General features: G+C 45.3%; 2 protein-coding genes across 2 annotated transcripts in view; both read left to right on the top strand.

The window, feature by feature from the left end:
• Positions 1–19,233, top strand: part of LOC112235245 (actin-binding LIM protein 3-like) — a 117,292-nt gene extending 98,059 nt beyond the window's left edge. Inside the window, exons 15-22 of the mRNA XM_042303011.1 lie at positions 5,342–5,458; positions 7,317–7,390; positions 16,114–16,171; positions 16,437–16,489; positions 16,703–16,772; positions 16,887–16,894; positions 17,532–17,612; positions 17,779–19,233. Of these exons, the coding sequence (XP_042158945.1) occupies positions 5,342–5,458; positions 7,317–7,390; positions 16,114–16,171; positions 16,437–16,489; positions 16,703–16,772; positions 16,887–16,894; positions 17,532–17,612; positions 17,779–17,892 (575 nt within the window). The 3' untranslated portion in view covers positions 17,893–19,233. The remainder of the gene's footprint in view (positions 1–5,341; positions 5,459–7,316; positions 7,391–16,113; positions 16,172–16,436; positions 16,490–16,702; positions 16,773–16,886; positions 16,895–17,531; positions 17,613–17,778) is intronic.
• A 260-nt stretch (positions 19,234–19,493) lies between these two features.
• Positions 19,494–22,290, top strand: part of LOC112240733 (actin filament-associated protein 1-like 1) — a 59,776-nt gene continuing 56,979 nt past the window's right edge. Inside the window, exon 1 of the mRNA XM_042303325.1 lies at positions 19,494–19,617. Within this exon, the coding sequence (XP_042159259.1) occupies positions 19,599–19,617 (19 nt within the window). The 5' untranslated portion in view covers positions 19,494–19,598. The remainder of the gene's footprint in view (positions 19,618–22,290) is intronic.

The following is a 22,290-nucleotide window of genomic DNA, read 5'->3' as shown; positions in this document are numbered from 1 at the left end:
TCCTATCAGTGTAGTAGCCCTTAGTATTGTGCTTGTAGGGTTAGTTCAGGTCTCTTATGAGACCACAGTGGTAGATGAAGGGTTAGTTCAGGTCTCTTATGAGACCACAGTGGTAGATGAAGGGTTAGTTCAGGTCTATTATGAGACCACAGTGGTAGATGAAGGGTTAGTTCAGGTCTCAGTGGGACCTAGCTTCACTCATCTAGTTTAGAATGAAACCAAACCACTAGTTACTGTGGTGTGAGTGTGTGTGTTACTGTGGTGTGTGTGTTACTGTGGTGTGTGTGTACTGGGGTGTGTGTTACTGTGGAGTGTGTGTTACTGTGGAGTGTGTGTGTTACTGTGTTGTGTGTGTACTGTGGTGTGTGTGTGTACTGTGGTGTGTGTGTACTGTGGTGTGTGTGTGTACTGTGGTGTGTGTGTGTACTGTGGTGTGTGTGTGTTACTGTGGTGTGTGTGTGTGTTACTGTGTGTGTGTGTGTACTGTGGTGTGTGTGTGTTACTGTGGTATGTGTGTGTTACTGTGATGTGTGTTACTGTGGTGTGTGTTACTGTGTGTGTGTTACTGTGTGTGTGTGTGTACTGTGGTGTGTGTGTACTGTGGTATGTGTGTGTACTGTGGTATGTGTGTGTATTGTGATGTGTGTGTACTGTGGTGTGTGTGTACTGTGGTGTGTGTGTACTGTGGTGTGTGTGTACTGTGGTATGTGTGTGTACTGTGGTATGTGTGTGTACTGTGGTATGTGTGTGTTACTGTGGTGTGTGTGTGTAACTGTGGTGTGTGTGTGTAACTGTGGTGTGTGTGTGTGTTACTGTGGTGTGTGTGTTACTGTGGTGTGTGTGTGTTACTGTGTGTGTGTGTGTTACTGTGGTGTGTGTGTTACTGTGGTGTGTGTGTACTGTGGTATGTGTGTGTGTACTGTGGTATGTGTGTGTTACTGTGTTGTGAGTGTTATCATGCTATAAGAGTATTATAGAACAGTGCATCACAGGCGTGTGGTTATGGTCTGTTATGAATGAGGGTCAGGAGTTGTTCTTAGTCAGGTCACATGGTTATGGAAATAGGACACACTCCAGGGAGAGGGAGTGGGAGGGGGAGAGGGAGGGAGAGAGAGAGAGGGGGAGGGAGGGAGGGAATATTAGCATAATCAGCAGTATTATTCAGTCTACTCTAGTGATATTGATCCCTCATATTGTTCTGTGATTCTGTTCAATAGAGGACATGTGTTGGCCACTAGAAGAGACATGGGTTCATCCATAGACCAGGCCTGTTATGTGCTCATTAGTCCATTGATACCTACATGGAAGAGATACTATGGTATATGACTCACTTGTGGATATAGGTTAGATAAATAAATAGTGATTAGGACTCATGGTATTGTAGGGTTGACTTAAAGCATTTCGCTACACTCGCAATAACATCTGCTAACCATGTGTATGTGACCAATAACATCTGCTAACCATGTGTATGTGACCAATAACATCTGCTAACCATGTGTATGTGACCAATAACATCTGCTAACCATGTGTATGTGACCAATACATTTTTATTTGGAGTGGTTAGTGGTAGTGTTGTATCTCTGTTCTGTTATCTTCCATGTTGGTAACAAACATCGGGACTTGGGATGCCAGTAATATCTCTTTTCTTTCTTCCCTTTCTTCCTTTCATGGTTTCTGATCACGTTAATTCACTTCCCTCCTTCACTCTTTCCCTGATGAACTAACTCACCTCTGTAAGTACCTTCCTCCTGTCTGCCTGTCTGCCTGTCTGCCTGTCTGCCTGTCTGTCTGTCTGTCTGTCTGTCTGTCTGTCTGTCTGTCTGTCTGTCTGTCTGTCTGTCTGTCTGTCTGTCTGTCTGTCTGTCTGTCTGTCTGTCTGTCTGTCTATTTTCCCTGTCTATTGGTCCTGTCCATCAACATATCTGTCAACCTGTCTAACTTGCTATCTTCTGTCGCCATGTCCACCCAGTCTATAAACTCTGATCGTCCATTTCTACAAGAAGCCGTTATCTATTGTGGGAAGCTTCCAGACTCACTGTGTAAATAATTCCTCTGTCTAAGCTTTTCAAGTGTGTTTAGTGTCTGTCTGTGTGAGTAAGAGTCAATCACTCCCTGTTTAGTCTCTGTCTGTCTGTGTCAAACACTCCCCGTGTGTAAACATCTGTCTGTCTATACCATCTGACTATCTATCTCCTCTGTCTGTACCATCTGACTATCTATCTCCTCTGTCTGTACCATCTGACTATCTATCTCCTCTGTCTGTACCAGCTGACTATCTATCTCCTCTGTCTGTCTATACCATCTGACTATCTATCTCCTCTGTCTGTACCATCTGACTATCTATCTCCTCTGTCTGTCTATACCATCTGACTATCTATCTCCTCTGTCTGTCTATACCATCTGACTATCTATCTCCTCTGTCTGTCTATACCATCTGACTATCTATCTCCTCTGTCTGTCTATACCAGCTGACTATCTATCTCCTCTGTCTGTCTATACCATCTGACTATCTATCTCCTCTGTCTGTCTGTACCAGCTGACTATCTATCTCACCTGTCTGTACCAGCTGACTATCTATCTCCTCTGTCTGTACCAGCTGACTATCTATCTCCTCTGTCTGAACCAGATGACTATCTATCTCACCTGTCTGTACCAGCTGACTACCTATCTCACCTGTCTGTACCAGCTGACTACCTATCTCCTCTGTCTGTACCAGCTGACTATCTATCTCCTCTGTCTGTACCAGCTGACTATCTATCTCCTCTGTCTGTACCAGATGACTATCTATCTCACCTGTCTGTACCAGATGACTATCTATCTCCTCTGTCTGTACCAGATGACTATCTATCTCACCTGTCTGTACCAGATGACTATCTATCTCACCTGTCTGTACCAGATGACTATCTATTTTACCTGTCTGTACCAGATGACTATCTATCTCACCTGTCTGTCAGTACCCGCTGACTATCTATCTCACCTGTCTGTACCAGCTGACTATCTATCTCCTCTGTCTGTACCAGCTGACTATCTATCTCCTCTGTCTGAACCAGATGACTATCTATCTCACCTGTCTGTCTGTACCATGACTATCTATCTCACATGTCTGTCTGTACCATCTGACTATCTATCTCACCTCTCTGTCTGTACCTGATGACTATCTATCTCACCTGTCTGTCTGTACCTGATGACTATCTATCTCACCTGTCTGTCTGTACCATCTGACTATCTATCTCACCTGTCTGTACCAGATGACCATCTATCTCCTCTGTCTGTACCAGCTGACTATCTATATCACCTGTTATTACCAGCTGACTATCTATTTTACCTGTCTGTACCAGCTGACTATCTGTTTTACCTGTTTGTACCAGCTGACTATCTATCTCACCTGTCTGTCTGTACCAGATGACTATCTATCTCACCCGTCTGTACCTGATGACTATCTATCTCACCTGTCTGTACCAGATGACTATCTATCTCACCTGTCTGTCTGTACCAGATGACTATCTATCTCACCTGTCTGTCTGTCTGTCTGTCTGTCTGTCTGTCTGTCTGTCTGTCTGTCTGTCTGTCTGTCTGTCTGTCTGTCTGTCTGTCTGTCTGTCTGTCTGTCTGTCTGTCTGTCTGTCTGTCTGTCTCTGTCTGTCTGTCTGTCTTTCTGTACCATCTGACTATCTATCTCACCTGTCTGTCTGTACCAGATGACTATCTATCTCACCTGTCTGTACCTGATGACTATCTATCTCACCTGTCTGTCTGTCTGTCTGTCTGTCTGTCTGTCTGTCTGTCTGTCTGTCTGTCTGTCTGTCTGTCTGTCTGTCTGTCTGTCTGTCTGTCTGTCTGTCTGTACCATCTGACTATCTATCTCACCTGTCTGTCTGTACCTGATGACTATCTATCTCACCTGTCTGTACCTGATGACTATCTATCTCACCTGTCTGTCTGTACCATCTGACTATCTATCTCACCTGTCTGTCTGTACCAGATGACTATCTATCTCACCTGTCTGTCTGTACCAGATGACTATCTATCTCACCTGTCTGTACCTGATGACTATCTATCTCACCTGTCTGTCTGTACCATCTGACTATCTATCTCACCTGTCTGTCTGTACCATCTGACTATCTATCTCACCTGTCTGTCTGTACCAGATGACTATCTATCTCACCTGTCTGTCTGTACCAGATGACTATCTATCTCACCTGTCTGTACCAGATGACTACCTATCTCCTCTGTCTGTACCAGATTACTATCTATCTCCTCTGTCTGTACCAGATGACTATCTAGCTCACCTGTCTGTCTGTACCAGATGACTATCTATTTTACCTGTCTGTCTGTACCAGATGACTTTCTATCTCCTCTGTCTGTCTGTACCAGATGACTATCTATCTTCTCTGTCTGTCTGTCTGTACCAGATGACTATCTATCTCTGTCTGTACCAGATGACTATCTATCTCACCTGTCTGTCTGTACCATCTGACTATCTATCTCACCTGTCTGTCTGTACCAGATGACTTTCTATCTCGTCTGTCTGTACCAGATGACTATCTATCTTCTCTGTCTGTCTGTCTGTACCAGATGACTATCTATCTCTGTCTGTACCAGATGACTATCTATCTCACCTGTCTGTCTGTACCAGATGACTACCTATCTCCTCTGTCTGTACCAGATTACTATCTATCTCCTCTGTCTGTACCAGATGACTATCTAGCTCACCTGTCTGTCTGTACCAGATGACTATCTATTTTACCTGTCTGTACCAACTGACTATCTATCTCACCTGTCTGTACCTGATGACTATCTATCTCACCTTTCTGTACCAGATGACTATCTATCTCCTCTGTCTGTCTGTACAATCTGACTATCTATCTCCTCTGTCTGTCTGTACCAGATGACCAGCTATCTCCTCTGTCTGTCTGTACCATCTGACTATCTATCTCCTCTGTCTCTCTGGACCAGATGACTATCTATCTCCTCTGTCTGTCTGTACCAGATGACTATCTATCTCCTCTGTCTGTCTGTACCAGATGACTATCTCTCTGAGATCAATCTTTGGACTGAGACATGAAACTAAGAATGTAGAATTCACCTTCCGTAAAACTTCCTGTACTCTCTTTCCCAGTACAGTATCTTCCTGTGTATGACTTGTGGTCACTGATGGATTGCTGTGTAACATAAACTATGTCTTAAATGATACCCTATTCCCTATATAGTGCACTTTCTTTGACTAGGGCCCATAGGGACCACTATATAGGGATTAGGATGTTATTTGGGATGCCCGACTAACTCTAAGCTGTGTTCTTGTGTTAACAGTCCACTCATCTCTCCACAGACAATCTCCCAGCCACCAAAAGCAGGACCAGCGAAGATCTAATCACATCCTCCAGACTGTCTACCTACTCTCCAGAACCCTACACACAGTCAGAGTCTGACTCCTACCCCTATCCCAGCTCCCCTAAAGGTACAACCTACACCCTACAACCTACACCCTATACCCTACTCTCCAGAACCCTACACACAGTCAGAGTCTGACTCCTACCCATATCCCAGCTCCCCTAAAGGTACAACCTACACCCTACAACCTAAACCCTACACCCTAGACCCTACTCATCAGAAGTCTACATACAGTCTATCTACCCTACACACAACTAACAGTTGTTTTGTATGTGACCATCGGTGAAAGTATTCGGCACCCTTGAACTTTGCCACCTTTTGCCACATTTCAGGCTTCAAACATAAAGATATAAAACTGTATTTTTTGTGAAGAATCAACAACAAGTGGGACACAATCATGAAGTGGAACGACATTTATTGGATATTTCAAACTTTTTTACAAATCAAAAACTGAAAAATTGGGCGTGCAAAATTATTCAGCCCCCTTAAGTTAATACCTTGTAGCGCCACCTTTTGCTGCGATTACAGCTGTAAGTCGCTTGGGGTATGTCTATCAGTTTTGCACATCGAGAGACTGAAATTGTTTCCCATTCCTCCTTGCAAAACAGCTCGAGCTCAGTGAGGTTGGATGGAGAGCATTTGTGAACAGCAGTTTTCAGTTCTTTCCACAGATTCTCGATTGGATTCAGGTCTGGACTTTGACTTGGCCATTCTAACTAACACCTGGATATGTTTATTTTTGAACCATTCCATTGTAGATTTTGCTTTATGTTTTGGATCATTGTCTTGTTGGAAGACAAATCTCCGTCCCAGTCTCAGGTCTTTTGCAGACTCCATCAGGTTTTCTTCCAGAATGGTCCTGTATTTGGCTCCATCCATCTTCCCATCAATTTTAACCATCTTCCCTGTCCCTGCTGAAGAAAAGCAGGCCCAAACCAAGATGCTGCCACCACCATGTTTGACAGTGGGGATGGTGTGTTCAGGGTGATGAGCTGTGTTGCTTTTACGCCAAACATAATGTTTTGCATTGTTGCAAAAATTTTTTCATCTGACCAGAGCACCTTCTTCCACATGTTTGGTGTGTCTCCCAGGTGGCTTGTGGCAAACTTTAAACAACACTTTTTATGGATATCTTTAAGAAATGGCTTTCTTCTTGCCACTCTTCCATGAAGGCCGGATTTGTGCAATATACAACTGATTGTTGTCCTATGGACAGAGTCTCCCACCTCAGCTGTAGATCTCTGCAGTTCATCCAGAGTGATCATGGGCCTCTTGGCTGCATCTCTGATCAGTCTTCTCCTTGTATGAGCTGAAAGTTTAGAGGGACGGCCAGGTCTTGGTAGATTTGCAGTGGTCTGATACTCCTTCCATTTCAATATTATCGCTTGCACAGTGCTCCTTGGGATGTTTAAAGCTTGGGAAATCTTTTTGTATCCAAATCCAGCTTTAAACTTCTTCACAACAGTATCTCGGACCTGCCTGGTGTGTTCCTTGTTCTTCATGATGCTATCTGCGCTTTTAACGGACCTCTGAGACTATCACAGTGCAGTGCATTTATACGGAGACTTGATTACACACAGGTGGATTGTATTTATCATCATTAGTCATTTAGGTCAACATTGGATCATTCAGAGATCCTCACTGAACTTCTGGAGAGAGTTTGCTGCACTGAAAGTAAAGGGGCTGAATAATTTTGCACGCCCAATTTTTCAGCTTTTGATTTGTTAAAAAGGTTTGAAATATCCAATAAATGTCGTTCCACTTCATGATTGTGTCCCACTTGTTGTTGATTCTTCACAAAAAAATACAGTTTTATATCTTTATGTTTGAAGTCTGAAATGTTGCAAAAGGTCGCAAAGTTCAAGGGGGCCGAATACTTTCGCAAGGTACTGTATCTACCCTACTGTCAATCTATCTTTCCCCAGCTCTCCGTCCTCCTAGGAGAAGGTATTCTACAGGAGGAGATGAAGAGAACTGGAGTCACAGCAGTCTTCAAAGAGTGAGACTCTCTCTCTCTCTCTCTCTCTCTCTCTCTGTCTGTCTCTGTCTGTCTCTCTCCTCTCTCTCTCTCTCTGTGTGTCTCTGTCTCTGTCTCTGTCTCTCTGTGTCTCTGTCTCTATCTCTCTCTCTCTGTGTGTCTCTGTCTCTATCTCTCTCACTCTGTGTCTCTGTCTCTCTCTCTCTCTCTCTCTCTCTCTCGTCGGAGTGCATGCTGGGAGTGCATGCTGGGAGTGAGTCGTCAAGCAGGAGTGATTGTGAGAGCGAATGGAATTTCTTTTCACTCTATCGGGTTTTGGTATGTATATATATATATATATTGATTAGTTTAGTTGTTTTAAGGGTATCTTGTTTAATTATCACTAAGCACGTATAGGGGTGGTGGGATCTTTGAGGTTGGTTTTTCGCGAGGGCACAACCAGCGGGAGGGGCTGGTTGCTATGGCCACTCGCGGAAATGAAGAGTTTGAAAAACTTAGTCGGAGGCATGGAGTAAAGATTCCTGCTGCGGCCGGGTGTTCAGTGGAAGAATGTAGCTTGGCTGTGGGTGCTATCATTGGGTATGATAGCATCAAATCAGCCTCAAGAATGAATAGCGCTGTAGTGATATTCTTAGATTCAATTGAAAAGGTGAATAAGATAGTTGAGAGAGGTGTTGTGTTGCGGGAGACACAGACGCCGGTATTTCCGCTTATGAATCCGGCAAAGAAAGTTATGCTTTCTAACGTGCCACCATTTGTTAGAGATGAAGTGTTAGAGCGAGAGTTATCTTGCCATGGTCAAATTGAATCTACAATAAAGTAGGTTCTTTTTGGATGCAAATCTCCGTTGTTGAAACATGTCGTGTCTCATAGGAGACAAGTGCATATGATTTAAAAAAAGGAAGGAGATGAACTGAATTTAGCGTTTAGTTTTAAGATTGATGGATTTGATTATGTCTTCTATGCATCTACTGAATCAATGAAATGTTTTGGATGTGGAAGAGAGGGACATTTGGTGCATAGTTGTCCCGAGAATGAGCGCGCTGAGCCTGGTAGTAGCTTTAGTGCGGGTGCAATTAACGCAACACCGCGAAGGGATGAACATACTACGGGTGCAGGGGAAGAGAGAAGGTGGGCAGATGTGGTTGGAAAAGTAGGAGAGGAAGGCAGTGTGAATACGGGGGCAATTGTGGTAGATCAGAACAAAGAGGGAGGGGAAACAGTAGGTGAGATTGCGACTGCCGTCGCTGAGGTGGTGCTGGAAAATGAAATTGGAAGTCAAGAGGAGATTGAAATAACGGAAAAGGAAGCGGATGTTTTCAAAATACCGAGGAGTAAAAGGAAGAATTTAAGGGGTGGTGAAGGGTCTAATTCTAAGAGAAAGGTAGAGAGTGATAAATCAGTTGAAGATGAACAAGTTGTAGAGATGGTGGAGTATTCTTCTGGGGAGGATAGCGAGAGTGAGTCATCTGACGCGTCACAACAATATAGTGAGATAAATGGGGTGGAAGGGAGGTATGGGATCGAGAGGATACGTCAATTTCTGAAGTTGACAAAAGGGAAGAAATATATGCAGGATTACAATGTAACTGATTTTTTCCCTGAACGCGAATTGTTTATTGAATCAGCAAAGTTTCTGATGTCAAAAATTACAGGAGGAAGTTTGAAAAGCCCTGAAATTGCTAGACTCAAGAAAGTGGTCACGAGAGTGATAAGTGATGTAAATTCTAAAGAAAATGAAAGAGTTCAGTTGCAGTTTTAACTCTGTAAAGAGATGTGGTGGCTGTATCTTCCTCTGTATTTTTTTTCATCCATGAGCAGTTTTAAGATTTCTTCTTTAAACGTAAATGGGGCAAGAGATGTTAAAAAAAGAGCCATGGTGTATGAGTTAATTAGGGGAAAGGGAAGTGACATAATTTTTCTACAAGAAACGCATAGTAATTTGGAAAATGAAGTTATGTGGCAACAGGAGGGGGGGGACAGTGGTGTGTAGTCATAAAAACTCAAAAAGTGGGGGTGTGGTTATCTTGTTCTCAAAAGAGTTTTTGCCATTGTCATATGAGGTTGAAGAGGTAGTTGAGGGGAGGTTATTAAAAGTTAGAGCAAGGTATGAAAACATCACTATGTGTCTGATAAATGTATATGCCCCAGTGGTGACAGTTGAGAGGGTATGTTTTTAGAGACATTATCAAATACCATTGAGAAATGTAACAAAGAAGATTATTTGTTTATTGCTGGGGATTTTAACTGCACAGTTAGCGATTTAGATAGAAATCACCAAGAACCTCATATAGCCTCAAGGACGTTTTTAAAACGCCTTATTGTAACAAATGAACTGTGTGATATTTGGCGGAGTCAACATGGAGGAACAAGGCAGTACACCTGGGCGCATGTGAGAGAGAACATCATCTCTATGGCCAGGTTAGATAGGTTTTATGTTTTTGAGCATCAATCTCAGGTCTGTAAATCAAGTGTGATAACTCCAGTGGGATTTTCTGATCATTGTTTAATAACAGAGGTGGTGTTCATTAACGATGTAAAACCCAAAAGCGCATACTGGCATTTTAATATAACTTTATTGAGTGATGCTCACTTCAGGAACTGTTTCAGTTTTTTTTGGGAGAGGTGGAGGTCTCAAAAGGCCAGTTTTGTATCCCTTCAACAATGGTGGGATATAGGGAAAATCCAGATTCAACAATTTTGTAATCAATACACGAGGAATGTCACCAAGGATATCACCAGATCAATGAAAGCCCTAGAGATTGAAGTGGAACTCATGACGTTGGTTGAGACCACAGGAGATCGAGGCCATACTCAGGCCCTCAAGAGGAGAAAAGCTGCATTGGCAGACCTGCTGGGTATCAGAGCACAGGGGGCACTGGTGAGAAGTAAGTTTCAGGGAATATCTGAAATGGATGCCTCATCCAAATTTTTCTTTGGTTTAGAGAAAAAGAATGGACAAAGAAAAATTATTCATTGTCTCAAATCAGCTGTTGGACAAGAGCTCACTAGCCCTAGTGAAATTAGAAAGAGGGCAGTAGAGTTCTATGCTGAGCTCTACAAGTGTGAGTACAAAGAGGACAAAACAGTGACACAGCAGTTCTTTGATGGGCTCCCAAAGGTGGCTGCAGAAGCTCAGGTTGAGCTTGAGCAACCATTGTCTTTGCAGGATTTATACACTGCATTAAAAGGCATGGAAAATGGAAGGGCACCAGGCATTGATGGGATTCCCGTTGACTTTTTAAGTCTTTTTGGGCTATGTTGGGAGAGGATTGGTTAGAAGTAGCTAATGATAGTTTAACCGGAGGGTTACTACCAATAAGCTGCAGAAGGGCTGTCCTCACCCTACTGCCCAAAAAGGGTGACCCGAGGGAGGTGAAGAACTGGAGGCCGGTGGCTTTATTGTGCACTGATTATAAGATATTGTCAAAGGCTTTGTCCAACAGGCTGAGGGAGGTGATGGGGCAAATCATACATACGGATCAGTCCTACTGTGTTCCTGGCAGGCAGATAGGGGATAACATTTCTCTGATTCGTGATTTTTTGGACGTCTCTAGGGCTATTGGGTTGGATGCTGGTCTAATTTCAATTGATCAGGAAAAGGCATTTGACCGAGTTGAACATCAATATTTATGGCACACGTTTGAGGCGTTTGGGTTCAGCTCTGGTTTTATTGCCATGATAAAGGTGATATATGGTGACATTGAAAGTGTATTGAAAGTTAACGGTGGTTTGAGTGCTCCTTTTAAAGTGTGTAGAGGTATTAGGCAGGGATGTTCTATGTCAGGGATGTTATATGCCATTGCTATAGAGCCACTACTAAATAGCATTAGAAGTCGCATTGCAGGGGTGTGCCTTTCAGAGGATATTCCTCCTATTCGTCTCTCAGCCTATGCTGATGATGTAGTTGTGCTAGTGAAAAATCAAGCGGAGGTGGATAGCTTGAGTCTAATGGTTGATCGTTTTAGGGAATATCCTCTGCAAAGGTAAATTGGGAAAAGAGTTGTGCTTTACAGATTGGAGAATGGTCTGGAGGGATCATGGCTTTGCCAGGGGGGCTAGAATGGTGTAAGGGAGGTTTTAAGTATCTTGGAGTGTACCTAGGAGATGAGGGGACTATGGAAAAAAATTGGAGTGGGGTGGTTGAAATGGTGGAAGGGAGGATGAGGAGATGGCGTTGGTTATTATCTCGTATGTCATATAGGGGGCGCACTATTATAGTTAACAATGTGATTGCCTCTGCACTGTGGCATCGGTTGTCAGTTTTAGAACCACCATCTGGCCTTCTGGCTAAGATACAGGCAATTATTGTGGATTTCTTTTGGGATAAATATCACTGGGTTCCACAAAGTGTTTTGTATTTGTCAAAAGAGGAGGGGGGACAAGGTCTTGTACATCTTGCTAGTAGGGCTGCTGCTTTCCGGTTTCAGTTTATTCAAAGGTTGCTTTATGGACCGGAAAATGTGGTGTGGAGAGGGGTGGCAGGTCTTATATTACAGCGGGTTGGAGGATTAGGTTTAAAGAAGGCTTTATTTCTGGTTGATAGTAGCCAGATTTCTAGGGAGGGAGTACCTCCGTTTTACAGAGGCCTTCTCAGAGTGTGGAGCATAATGAAGGTGTCCAGACGAACTTCAGCGGAGTCAGTGCATTGGCTGTTGGAGGAACCTCTGGTGTATGGGGCAAGACTGGATTGTACAACTGCAGCTGTTCCACATTTCTCCAAGATTCTGGTGAAGGGGAAAATCATCACCTTAAGACAGTTAATGGCCATGGCTGGGCCCGCCTTAATGGATGGAAGACGGGTGGCAGAACATTTGGGGATGAGGTCGGAAAGGATTGTCGGACAAATGCTGGGGAGCTGTAGGAAGGCTCTGTCAGCGGAAGAATGGGGTATGCTTAGTAGCCACAAGAAGAAGGTGCAAGATGAAGACGTCTCATTTCCAAAACTAGGGATTACACCAAATATCCCAGAGTCAGAAAGAAAGGCGTTATTGCTGGATTTGAGAGGGTTGGAGGAGGTGGGTTTGGATGAGGTGAATGGGAAGGACTTGTATAGGGGGTGTGTCAAGGTGTTGAATAAAGATAAATTGAAAAATAGAAAAGACACTCCATGGAGGGTAAAATTGGGCATTGATGACAAGGTAAAGCCAGCATGGAGAGCACTGTACAAGCCACCGTTACAAAAGGGTACTGGTGATATGCAATGGAGGGTTTTACATGGCATCATTGCAGTTAATGCTTTTGTATCTGTTATTAACTCAGATGTTAGAGATGGATGTCCTTTTTGTAATATAAGAGAAACCATTTTTCACTGTTTTATGGAGTGTGAGAGGATAAAACCTCTATTGGAAATGCTGGAATCTTTGTTTAAAGCTGTAGGGGAGTTTTTCAATAACACTGTGTTTATTTTGGGGTTTCAATATAGTAAACAACAGAAAAGAAAATGTCAAATGTTAAATTTTATTTTGGGACAAGCTAAGATGTCAATTTTTCTGAGTAGGAAACATAAGATAGAAACGGGATATGGGCAGGATGTAAGATGTGTTTTTAAAGGATTAGTGAAAGCAAGAATAAAAGTAGATTTTGAGTTCTTTTCAGCTGTAAAAGATCTCCTATTATTTGAGGAGAAGTGGGCCTACGAAGGAGCGCTTTGTTTTGTAGAGGAGGGGAAATTATTTTTTGCTGATGAAATAAGTTGAATGTATATGTTATGTATTTATTTTTGTTTAGGAATTACATTTGTTGTTTCATTTCTGAAAAGGCAGTGTGTCATTATTTATGTTAACACTTGAGTAAAAAATAAAGGTTTTATAAAAACTTGGCTGTAAGTGTGTTGTGTTGAATCATCTTCACTTTGTTTGTTTTCCTCTTTATCTAACACTCTCCTTCTCCCCCCCCCTCCTTCTCCTCCTCCTCTCCTTCTCCCCCCCCTGCTCCTCCTCCTCTCCTTCTCCCCCTGCTCCTCCTCCTCTCCTTCTCCCCCTCCTCTCCTTCTCCCCCTGCTCCTCCTCCTCTCCCTCCCCCTCCTCCTCCTTCTTCCCCCTCCTCCTCCTCTCCTTCTCCCCCTGTTCCTCCTCCTCTCCTTCACCCCCTGTCCTCCTCCCTCTCCTTCTCCCCCCTGCTCCTCCCTCCCTCCTCCTCCTCTCCTTCTCCTCTCTCCTTCTCCCCCTGTTCCTCCTCCTCTCCTTCTCCCCCCTGCTCCTTCCTCCTCCTCTCCTTCTCCCCCTGCTCCTCCTCCTCTCCTTCTCCCCCTGTTCCTCCTCCTCTCCTTCTCCCCCTCCTCCTCCTCCTCTCCCCCTTCCTCCCCCTGTTCCTCCTCCTCTCCTTCTCCCCCTGTTCCCCTGTTCCTCCCCCTCCTCTCCTTCTCCCCTCCCCTGTTCCTCCTTCTCCCCTCCTCCTCCTCTCCTTCTCCCCCTGTTCCTCCTCCCTCCTCCTCCTTCTCCCCCTGTTCCTCCTCCTCTCCTTCTCCTCCTCCTCCTCTCCTTCTCCCCCTGCTCCTCCTCCTTCTCTCCTCCTCCTCTCCTTCTCCCCCCTCCTCTCTCCCTCCCCCCTCCTCCTCCTCTCCTTCTCCCCCCTCCTCCTCCCTCCTTCTCCCCCTGCTCCTCCTCCCCCCTCCTCCTCCTTCTCCCCCTGCTCCTCCTCCCCCCTCCTCCTTCTCCTTCTCCCCCTGCTCCTCCCTCCTCTCCTTCTCCCCCTGCTCCTCCTCCCTCCTCCCCCCTCTCCTTCTCCCCCTGCTCCTCCTCCTCTCCTTCTCCTCCTCCTCCTCTCCTTCTCCCCCTGTTCCTCCTCCTCTTCCCCCTCTCCTCCTCTCCTTCTCCCCCTGTTCCTCCTCCTCTCTCCTCCCCCCTCCTCTCCTTCTCCCCCTGTTCCTCCTCCTCTCCCTCCCCCCTCCTCCTCCTCTCCTTCCCCCCTGCTCCTCCTCCTCTCCTTCTCCCCCTGTTCCTCCTCCTCTCCCTCCTCCTCTCCTCCTTCTCCCCCTGTTCCTCCTCCTCTCCTTCTCCCCCTGCTCCTCCTCCTCTCCTTCTCCCCCTCCTCCCTCCTCTCCTTCTCCCCCTGCTCCTCCTCCCTCTCCTTCTCCCCCTGTTCCTCCTCCTCTCTTCTCCCCCTCCTCTCCTTCTCCCCCTCCTCCTCCTCTCCTCCTCCTCTCCTTCTCCTCTCCCCCTGCTCCTCCTCCTCCTCTCCTTCTCCCCCTGTTCCTCCTCCTCCTCCTCTCTTCTCCCCCTGCTCCTCCTCCTCTCCTTCTTCTCCTCCCTCTCCCCCTCTCCTTCCTCCCCTCTCCTTCTCCCCCTCCTCCTCCTCCTTCTCCCCCTGTTCCTCCTCCTCTCCTTCTCCTCCTCTCCTCTCCTTCTCCCCCTGCTCCTCCTCCTCTCCTTCTCCCCCTGCTCCTCCTCCCCCTCCTCCTCCTCTCCTTCCCCCTGCTCCTCCTCCTCTCCTTCTCCCCCTGTTCCTCCTCCTCTCCCCCTGCTCCTCCTCCTCTCCTTCTCCCCCTGTTCCTCCTCCTCCTCCTCTCCTTCTCCCCCTGCTCCTCCTCCTCCCTCCCCCCTCCTCCTCCTCTCCTTCTCCCCCTGTTCCTCCTCCTCCTCTCCCTCCTCCTCCTCTCCTTCTCCCCCTGCTCCTCCTCCTCCTCCTCCTCCTTCTCCCCCTGTTCCTCCTCCTCCTCTCCCCCTGCTCCCTCCCCCTCCTCCTCCTCTCCTTCTCCCCCTGCTCCTCCTCCCTCCTCTCCTTCTCCCCCTGCTCCTCCTCCTCTCCTTCTCCCCCCTGCTCCTCCTCCTCTCCTTCTCCCCCCTGTTCCTCCCTCCCTCCTCCTCTCCCCTTCCTCCTTCTCCCCCTGCTCCTCCTCCTCTCCTTTCTCCCCCTCCTTCTCCTCCTTCTCCCCCTGCTCCTCCTCCTCTCCTCCTCCTCCTCTCCTTCTCCCCCTGTTCCTCCTCCTCTCCTCCTCCTCCCCCTGCTCCTCCTCCTCTCCTTCTCCTCCTGCTCCTCCTCCTCCTCCCTCCTCCCCCTGCTCCTCCTCCTCTCACCCCTCCTTCTCCTCTCCTCTCCCCCCCCTCCGTCATTCCAAGCCTCATTGCTGCTTTGATGTGCTGTATTCATCTCAGTGCATCATGGGTACCCAGCATGCTCTGCTCAGTTTGTTTGTTTGAAACCAAAGACAATACAGTATGAAGATAGGCAGAAACTGCTTTTCCAATAGAAATCCTCGATCACACTTGGCGATGTCATGGCGACATTGGCTAGCTAAGCTCATATGCAGAAACACGTCATTGAGTCTAACGTTCATCTCGCGCGGAACTGCACATGTGCAGGCCATCAAATCAAAGACCCTCCTTCGATATAAAGTTGTTTTTAACAAAAATTAAAAGATGTCAGTTCGTCACTTTCATGAGGTTGGAGTAATAACATGTTCAACTAGTGAAGACATTGGTTCTGATCTAGGTTGTGCCTGTAGATAGAGAAAATGAACAGTGAATGAAGAATCTCTCACTGTTCTCATTGACTTCTCAAAGCCCAAACCCCGGCCTGGTTTGATTGGTCTGTTTCACAAGCGTTCCTGGAAGTCTGTTTCAGTCTGTTTTGGTGATGTTGTACCTCTGGGTTTAGAAACGCTGTGGTGAAAGTCCTCTAAATGTCCAATCTTTCAGGAGGTTCTCTCTCTCTTTCTCTCTCTGTGTCTCTCTCTTTCTGTCTCTCTAATCTAATCTCACTAATCCTGTTTTCCTTGGTTTCTCTCCCCTGCTCCTCCTTCTCTCCCCTGCTCCTCCTTCTCTCCCTCAGCTCCTCCATCCCATTACAGCTTAGACAGTGGTGAGTACAACAGTGAAACACTATTACATACATAACATACTGTGCCACCTTATATTAAATGTATGTGTTTGTAGACATCGCCCTCTACTGTGCATTGATGAGAGAGACATGAAGGCACATTCAGTTGGTTGTCAATCTCTTTCCTGATTTACTCTGATATATTAAGATTTATATATGACCCCCAACTGTAAAGCAGTTGTGACAACTTATGTAAAAAGATCTTTCTAAATATATTGCATTGATTGCCTGCTTTCCTCTGTTCCAGACTCATACAAGTCAGCCTCTCTACCAGGATACAGGCGGAACGGTGTCAACAGGGTGACCATCAGCACTATAATATCCTTTATCTATACAGTTATGATCAAATCTCTTGAGATGAAAATGTATTTTGACAGAAAGACCAGGAGGCAGCGACCGAACATTCTTTACACCTAACGCTGTAATTCAAGCCAACCTCCTAGTTGTCATGGAAGCTTACTTGACAAACACAGCTGTATCATCACTAACAGGTCTCTATGTGTATCCCTCCAGCCCCAGAGTGCAGCCGCAGACTACTACCAACAGTATGACAGCAGCAGTGATGTCAACTGGGGAACCAGAGGTAGGAGGGCTGTGTAACCACCCTGGGTTCAGGTCTCAATACATTTATAACATTGTGGTATTTCCTTATTGCATGATGGTAATCAGGTATTTTGTCTATGTTTCTCTCCTGCAGAATACAAGGTAAGGGTCTGAAAGTTGGTTGGAAAGTGGAGTGGACTGTCAAGCAGTATTCTACAATAACCAGCACGATGTTAGACTGTATTCTCCAAGTGGTGTGTTATGAACCTCTGGTGGGGAGAAAGACAATTCCTACTGGATCACAAAGACTGTGGTTTGTTAATGTAAGGCACTAGGACACTATAGGCCAGTATAGCTGCTCTCTCTCATTCCTGGCTCAATGAGCCTACCAGAGGGCAGCAGTAGAGTCATGGCATCCTGCCCTGGTCTGCCCTAGTCAAAGATGAGGATGTCCGTATGAGGATAGGGTAGGAGAGACGTCCTGAGAGAGAAATGGAAATGGAAGGACTGCCAATAATCATCTCATTCTATAGAACACCTCTACTATGTTCCATACAATGGCTTCTATGCTGTGATTACAAAGGAAACAGTGGTGTTATGACTGAGACAGCTGCTGAAGCTGTTCACCTGAGATATGTGGTTTGTGGTCAATTCCATTTCACTTCAATCAATTCAGGAAGTAACATGAAATTGCAAGTATTATCAGAATAGGGATTGGAATTTAAGTATACTTCCTGATTTGAACCCAACCCTGTTAACTACATATATCTTCTACCTCTATCTGACCTGTCTGTTGCAGGTGTACCCGTATGAAGTACTGATCGTGACCACCAGGGGGAGACACAGACTGCCTAAAGACGTAGACAGAGCCAGACTAGAGGTGAGGTTCTGACCTGGCTTAATTTGGTGGTTGATATTTCATTAAATAATATGTTCAATGCTGCCTCCTATCCTTGCTTCTAGTTAAAGGTCACTAATCCAGACATTATCCACATAGTCTACATGAGTCATACTACAGTGTCTCCCTGTGTTTCTCTGTCTTCCAGCGTCATCTGAGTCCCGAGGAGTTCCTACATGTGTTTGGGATGAACTTGACAGAGTTTGACCGGCTGGCTCTCTGGAAGAGAAATGAAATGAAGAAACAGGCCCGACTCTTCTAACCATGGAGAGAGAGAAAATTAGAGAGAGAGAGAGAAGAGAGAGAAAATTAGAGAGAGAGAGAGAGAGAGAGAGAGAGAGAAAATGAGAGAGAGAGAGAGAGAGAAAGAGACTGTTAATGACAACAGAGAGAGGTCTTACGTCAGAATGAGAGAGTTGCGACAGACAGACAGACAGACAGACAGACAGACAGACAGACAGACAGACAGACAGACAGACAGACAGACAGACAGACAGACAGACAGACAGACAGACAGACAGACAGACAGACAGACAGACAGACAGACAGAGGGAATGTGTAATTTCACTGCCACAGACTGAACTAAACCCTCCCCACCCCACCACTGCCCAGGGTCAAAAGAGAGAGAGGGAGAGACACAAAGGTCAGGAGACTTTTGGCTTTGCCTTACTATTGTGGATGATTTTATACCTTTTGAGTGTGCAGCACCAGCAAACTAAGTGACTAGAATGTAGATATCATTTACACCACTTTATCTGAATGAATGAATGAATGAATGAATGAATGAATGAATGGATGGACGAATAAACACACAATGCTTATGCGTTTTAAATTGATGCTCATTGATGATCATTTCTCCTTCTACTTTACCACTTGTATCTTGTGGTTTACAGTGATACTGGCAGCATGCCCATCTTTTAATGACATCATACTTATATTTGAATGACATCATACCTGTGTTCCAATGACATCATGAAATGATTTTTCTGAGAATGAAAACATTGCTTCACATTGTGAATGTGTACAGTACAAAAGAAGGATTGTTGCTCCACCAGATATGATAACTATTCACACAACGATAGGCTACAGACTGGATGTATTCACTGTCAGGAAAACGAACACATGCTAGACGTACCTGCTGTAGCGTTGTGATAGAGGGAACACTATTGCTTACACACAGGGATAATGTCCGTCTTTAGTTGAATTGTGAATACGTATTCATCTTGGAACATTGCATAAACAAACATTAAATACAGTTTGTGTTGCGGACATGAAATGAGAAGTGTGCAGCTTGGGTAACTTACAGTTCTAGACTACAGTAGTTTGCAGTTATGAAGACGTATCCAGTCACAACACATAGGTTGCAGATAAACATTCATAACACAATATTCGGAGGGTTAGTTTCCTTGACACGTATTGATCCTACTCCTGGGCAGAAAACGTGCTCAATACAGGGCAGCATTCATAGTCCGGGTCTTATTTGATCAAATTTATCATTCCTTTTCATTTGAAGCTACAAAACATACTGTAACTATCTCCTTTTCATAGCTATTTACAGTTACATCATGTATAATTTATTCCAATAAAATGATGTTTTCATGTGTATGTGACTGTCAATGGATCAATCAATGAATGAATATGTGTGTGTATATGTATGTTGTACTTCTGCATCATGGGGTGAACCCACAACCATCTGTGCCACCAAGACTCAGACCTTTTTGCAGTTAGAGGTAGGTAGGAAGGGTTATTGCCATACTGCCCTTTGAGATACTAGCTTTAGGACCCAGCAAAGAGCGGGCTGTTCATTTCTCTGCAACTTCATTGAGAGAGGCAGAGAGAGAGAGAGAAAAGGAGTCTGCTATGTATCAAGTGTAGCTGTCAGCATGGTCTCACATGGGGCTGCTCTCCGTCACAGTCTCCGGGTGAGCCCAGGAAACCACCTCTCTCTCATCCATTACTTCCACTGGGATGGACACCAACAACAGATGTAAGTGTCAGTCTTAATCCGCTTTTCATTTCAAGTTAATCCATAGTGTAAAATGACACAAAGTAAGCTATTATGTAGCTATTATTTCAAAGTTGTGCAACTGTTTTTTTTAAACCAACCAATAGGGATATGCGCATAAATTGCAACTTTAATTGCACTGTTTTTTGACATGGGAACTGCTGCCATACTGCTACACAAACTCTGTTTATTATTCATGCATAGAGAAGGCTAATTGTAGAGAGGCTAACTGTAGTCTAATTGCCTGTTTAGGATTCTCATCATTTTGTTGACAACTTAGTAAACATCAGAACAGCACTTTGCAGAGAATGGAGCAGAGAATTGGATTGTTGGAATTATTTTTATATTACAATAGTCTAAGTGCGCTGTCCGTTGGCCATAGGCTTTAGAAAAATGTGATCGTCCAGAATACTTGGAATGATTGTCGGTTTACCACCTTACTGTGTTTAGTTTGACATATGCAATTCGTCTCCCAACACTGCAGGCAGCGATACGTTTTCCCCTAGCCTTCCCCCTCCAACACTACAGGGAGCGATACGTTTTCCCCTAGCCTTCCCCCTCCAACACTGCAGGCAGCGATACGTTTTATCCTAGCCTTCCCCCTCCAACACTGCAGGCAGCGAAACGTTTTATCCTAGCCTTCCCCTCCAACACTGCAGGCAGCGAAACGTTTTCCCTAGCCTTCCCCCTCCAACACTGCAGGCAGCGATACGTTTTTATCCTAGCCTTATCCTAGCCCCTCCAACACTGCAGGCAGCGAAACGTTTTATCCTAGCCTTCCCCCTCCAACACTGCAGGCAGCGAAACGTTTTATCCTAGCCTTCCCCCCTCCAACACTGCAGGCAGCGATACGTTTTATCCTAGCCCCCTCCAACACTGCAGGCAGCGACACGTTTTATCCTAGCCTTCCCCTCCAACACTGCAGGCAGCGAAACGTTTTCCCCTAGCCTTCCCCCTCCAACACTGCAGGCAGCGATACGTTTTATCCTAGCCTTCCAACACTGCCCCCTCCAACACTGCAGGCAGCGATACGTTTTCCCCTAGCCTTCCCCTCCAACACTGCAGGCAGCGATACGTTTTCCCCTAGCCTTCCCCCTCCAACACTGCAGGCAGCGATACGTTTTCCACTAGCCTTCCCCCTCCAACACTGCAGGCAGCGATACGTTTTCCCCTAGCCTTCCCCCTCCAACACTGCAGGCAGCGATACGTTTTCTCCTAACCTTCCCCCTCCAACCTGCAGGCAGCGGTACAAGTTCTGTCCTTCTCTGCCTTCATTTACTCTCCTCCACGGATCTGATAGAACTGGGTAAATGCAGTGTCGATTTTAGCTTGTAAATCTTGGTGGGGCAAACTAAGCCACTACACAACACAACACAACCACTACACAACATAACCACTACACAACACAACCACAAAACAACACAACCACTATACAACACAACACAACAACTACACAACCACAACACAACCACTACACAACACAACCACTACACAACACAACACAACCACTACACAACATAACCACTACACAACCACTACACAAACACAACACAACCACTACACAACACAACCACTACACAACACAATACAACACAACACAACCACTAGACAACACAACCACAACACAACCACTACACAACCACAACACAACCACTACACACCACTACACAACACAACCACTACACAACACAACACAACCACTACACAACACAACCACTACACAACACACCACAACACAACACAACCACTACACAACACAACCACAAACACAACACAACCACAACACAACCACTACACAACACAACACAACCACTACACAACAACACAACCACAACACAACATAACACAACCACTACACAACACAACCACTACAAAACCACTACACAACACAACCACTACACAACACAACACAACCACTACACAACACAACACAACCACACAACACAACACAAACAACCAACCACTACACAACACAACACAACCACTACACAACCACTACACACATCACAACCACAACACAACCACTACACAACACAACACAACACAACCACTACACAACACAACCACTACACAACACAACCACTACACAACACAAAACCACTACACAAGACAACCACTACACAGCACAACACAACACAACCACAACACCACAACACTACACAACACAACACAACCACTACACAACACAACCACACAACACAACCACAACCACAACACAACACAACCACTACACAACACAACTACTACACAACACAACCACAACACAACCACAACACAACCACTACACACACAACAACACAACACAACCACAACACCACAACCACTACACAACACAACCACAACACAACCACACAACACAACCACAACACAACAGAACCACTACACAACCACAACACAACACAACCACTACACAACCACTACACAACACAACCACAACAAAAACCACTACACAACACAACCACTACACAACACAACCACTACACAACACAACCACTACACAACACAACACAACCACTACACAACACAACCACTACACAACACAACCACTACACAACACAACCACAACACAACCACTACACAAGACAACCACAACACAACCACTACACAACACAAACCACAACACAACCACACACAACCACTACACAACACAACACA

This window comes from Oncorhynchus tshawytscha, linkage group LG21 (assembly GCF_018296145.1).
Source record: "Oncorhynchus tshawytscha isolate Ot180627B linkage group LG21, Otsh_v2.0, whole genome shotgun sequence".
Taxonomy (NCBI): domain Eukaryota; kingdom Metazoa; phylum Chordata; class Actinopteri; order Salmoniformes; family Salmonidae; genus Oncorhynchus; species Oncorhynchus tshawytscha.
The sequence above is the reverse complement of the archived record's forward strand: the minus strand, read 5'-3'. Positions and strand labels throughout refer to the sequence as shown.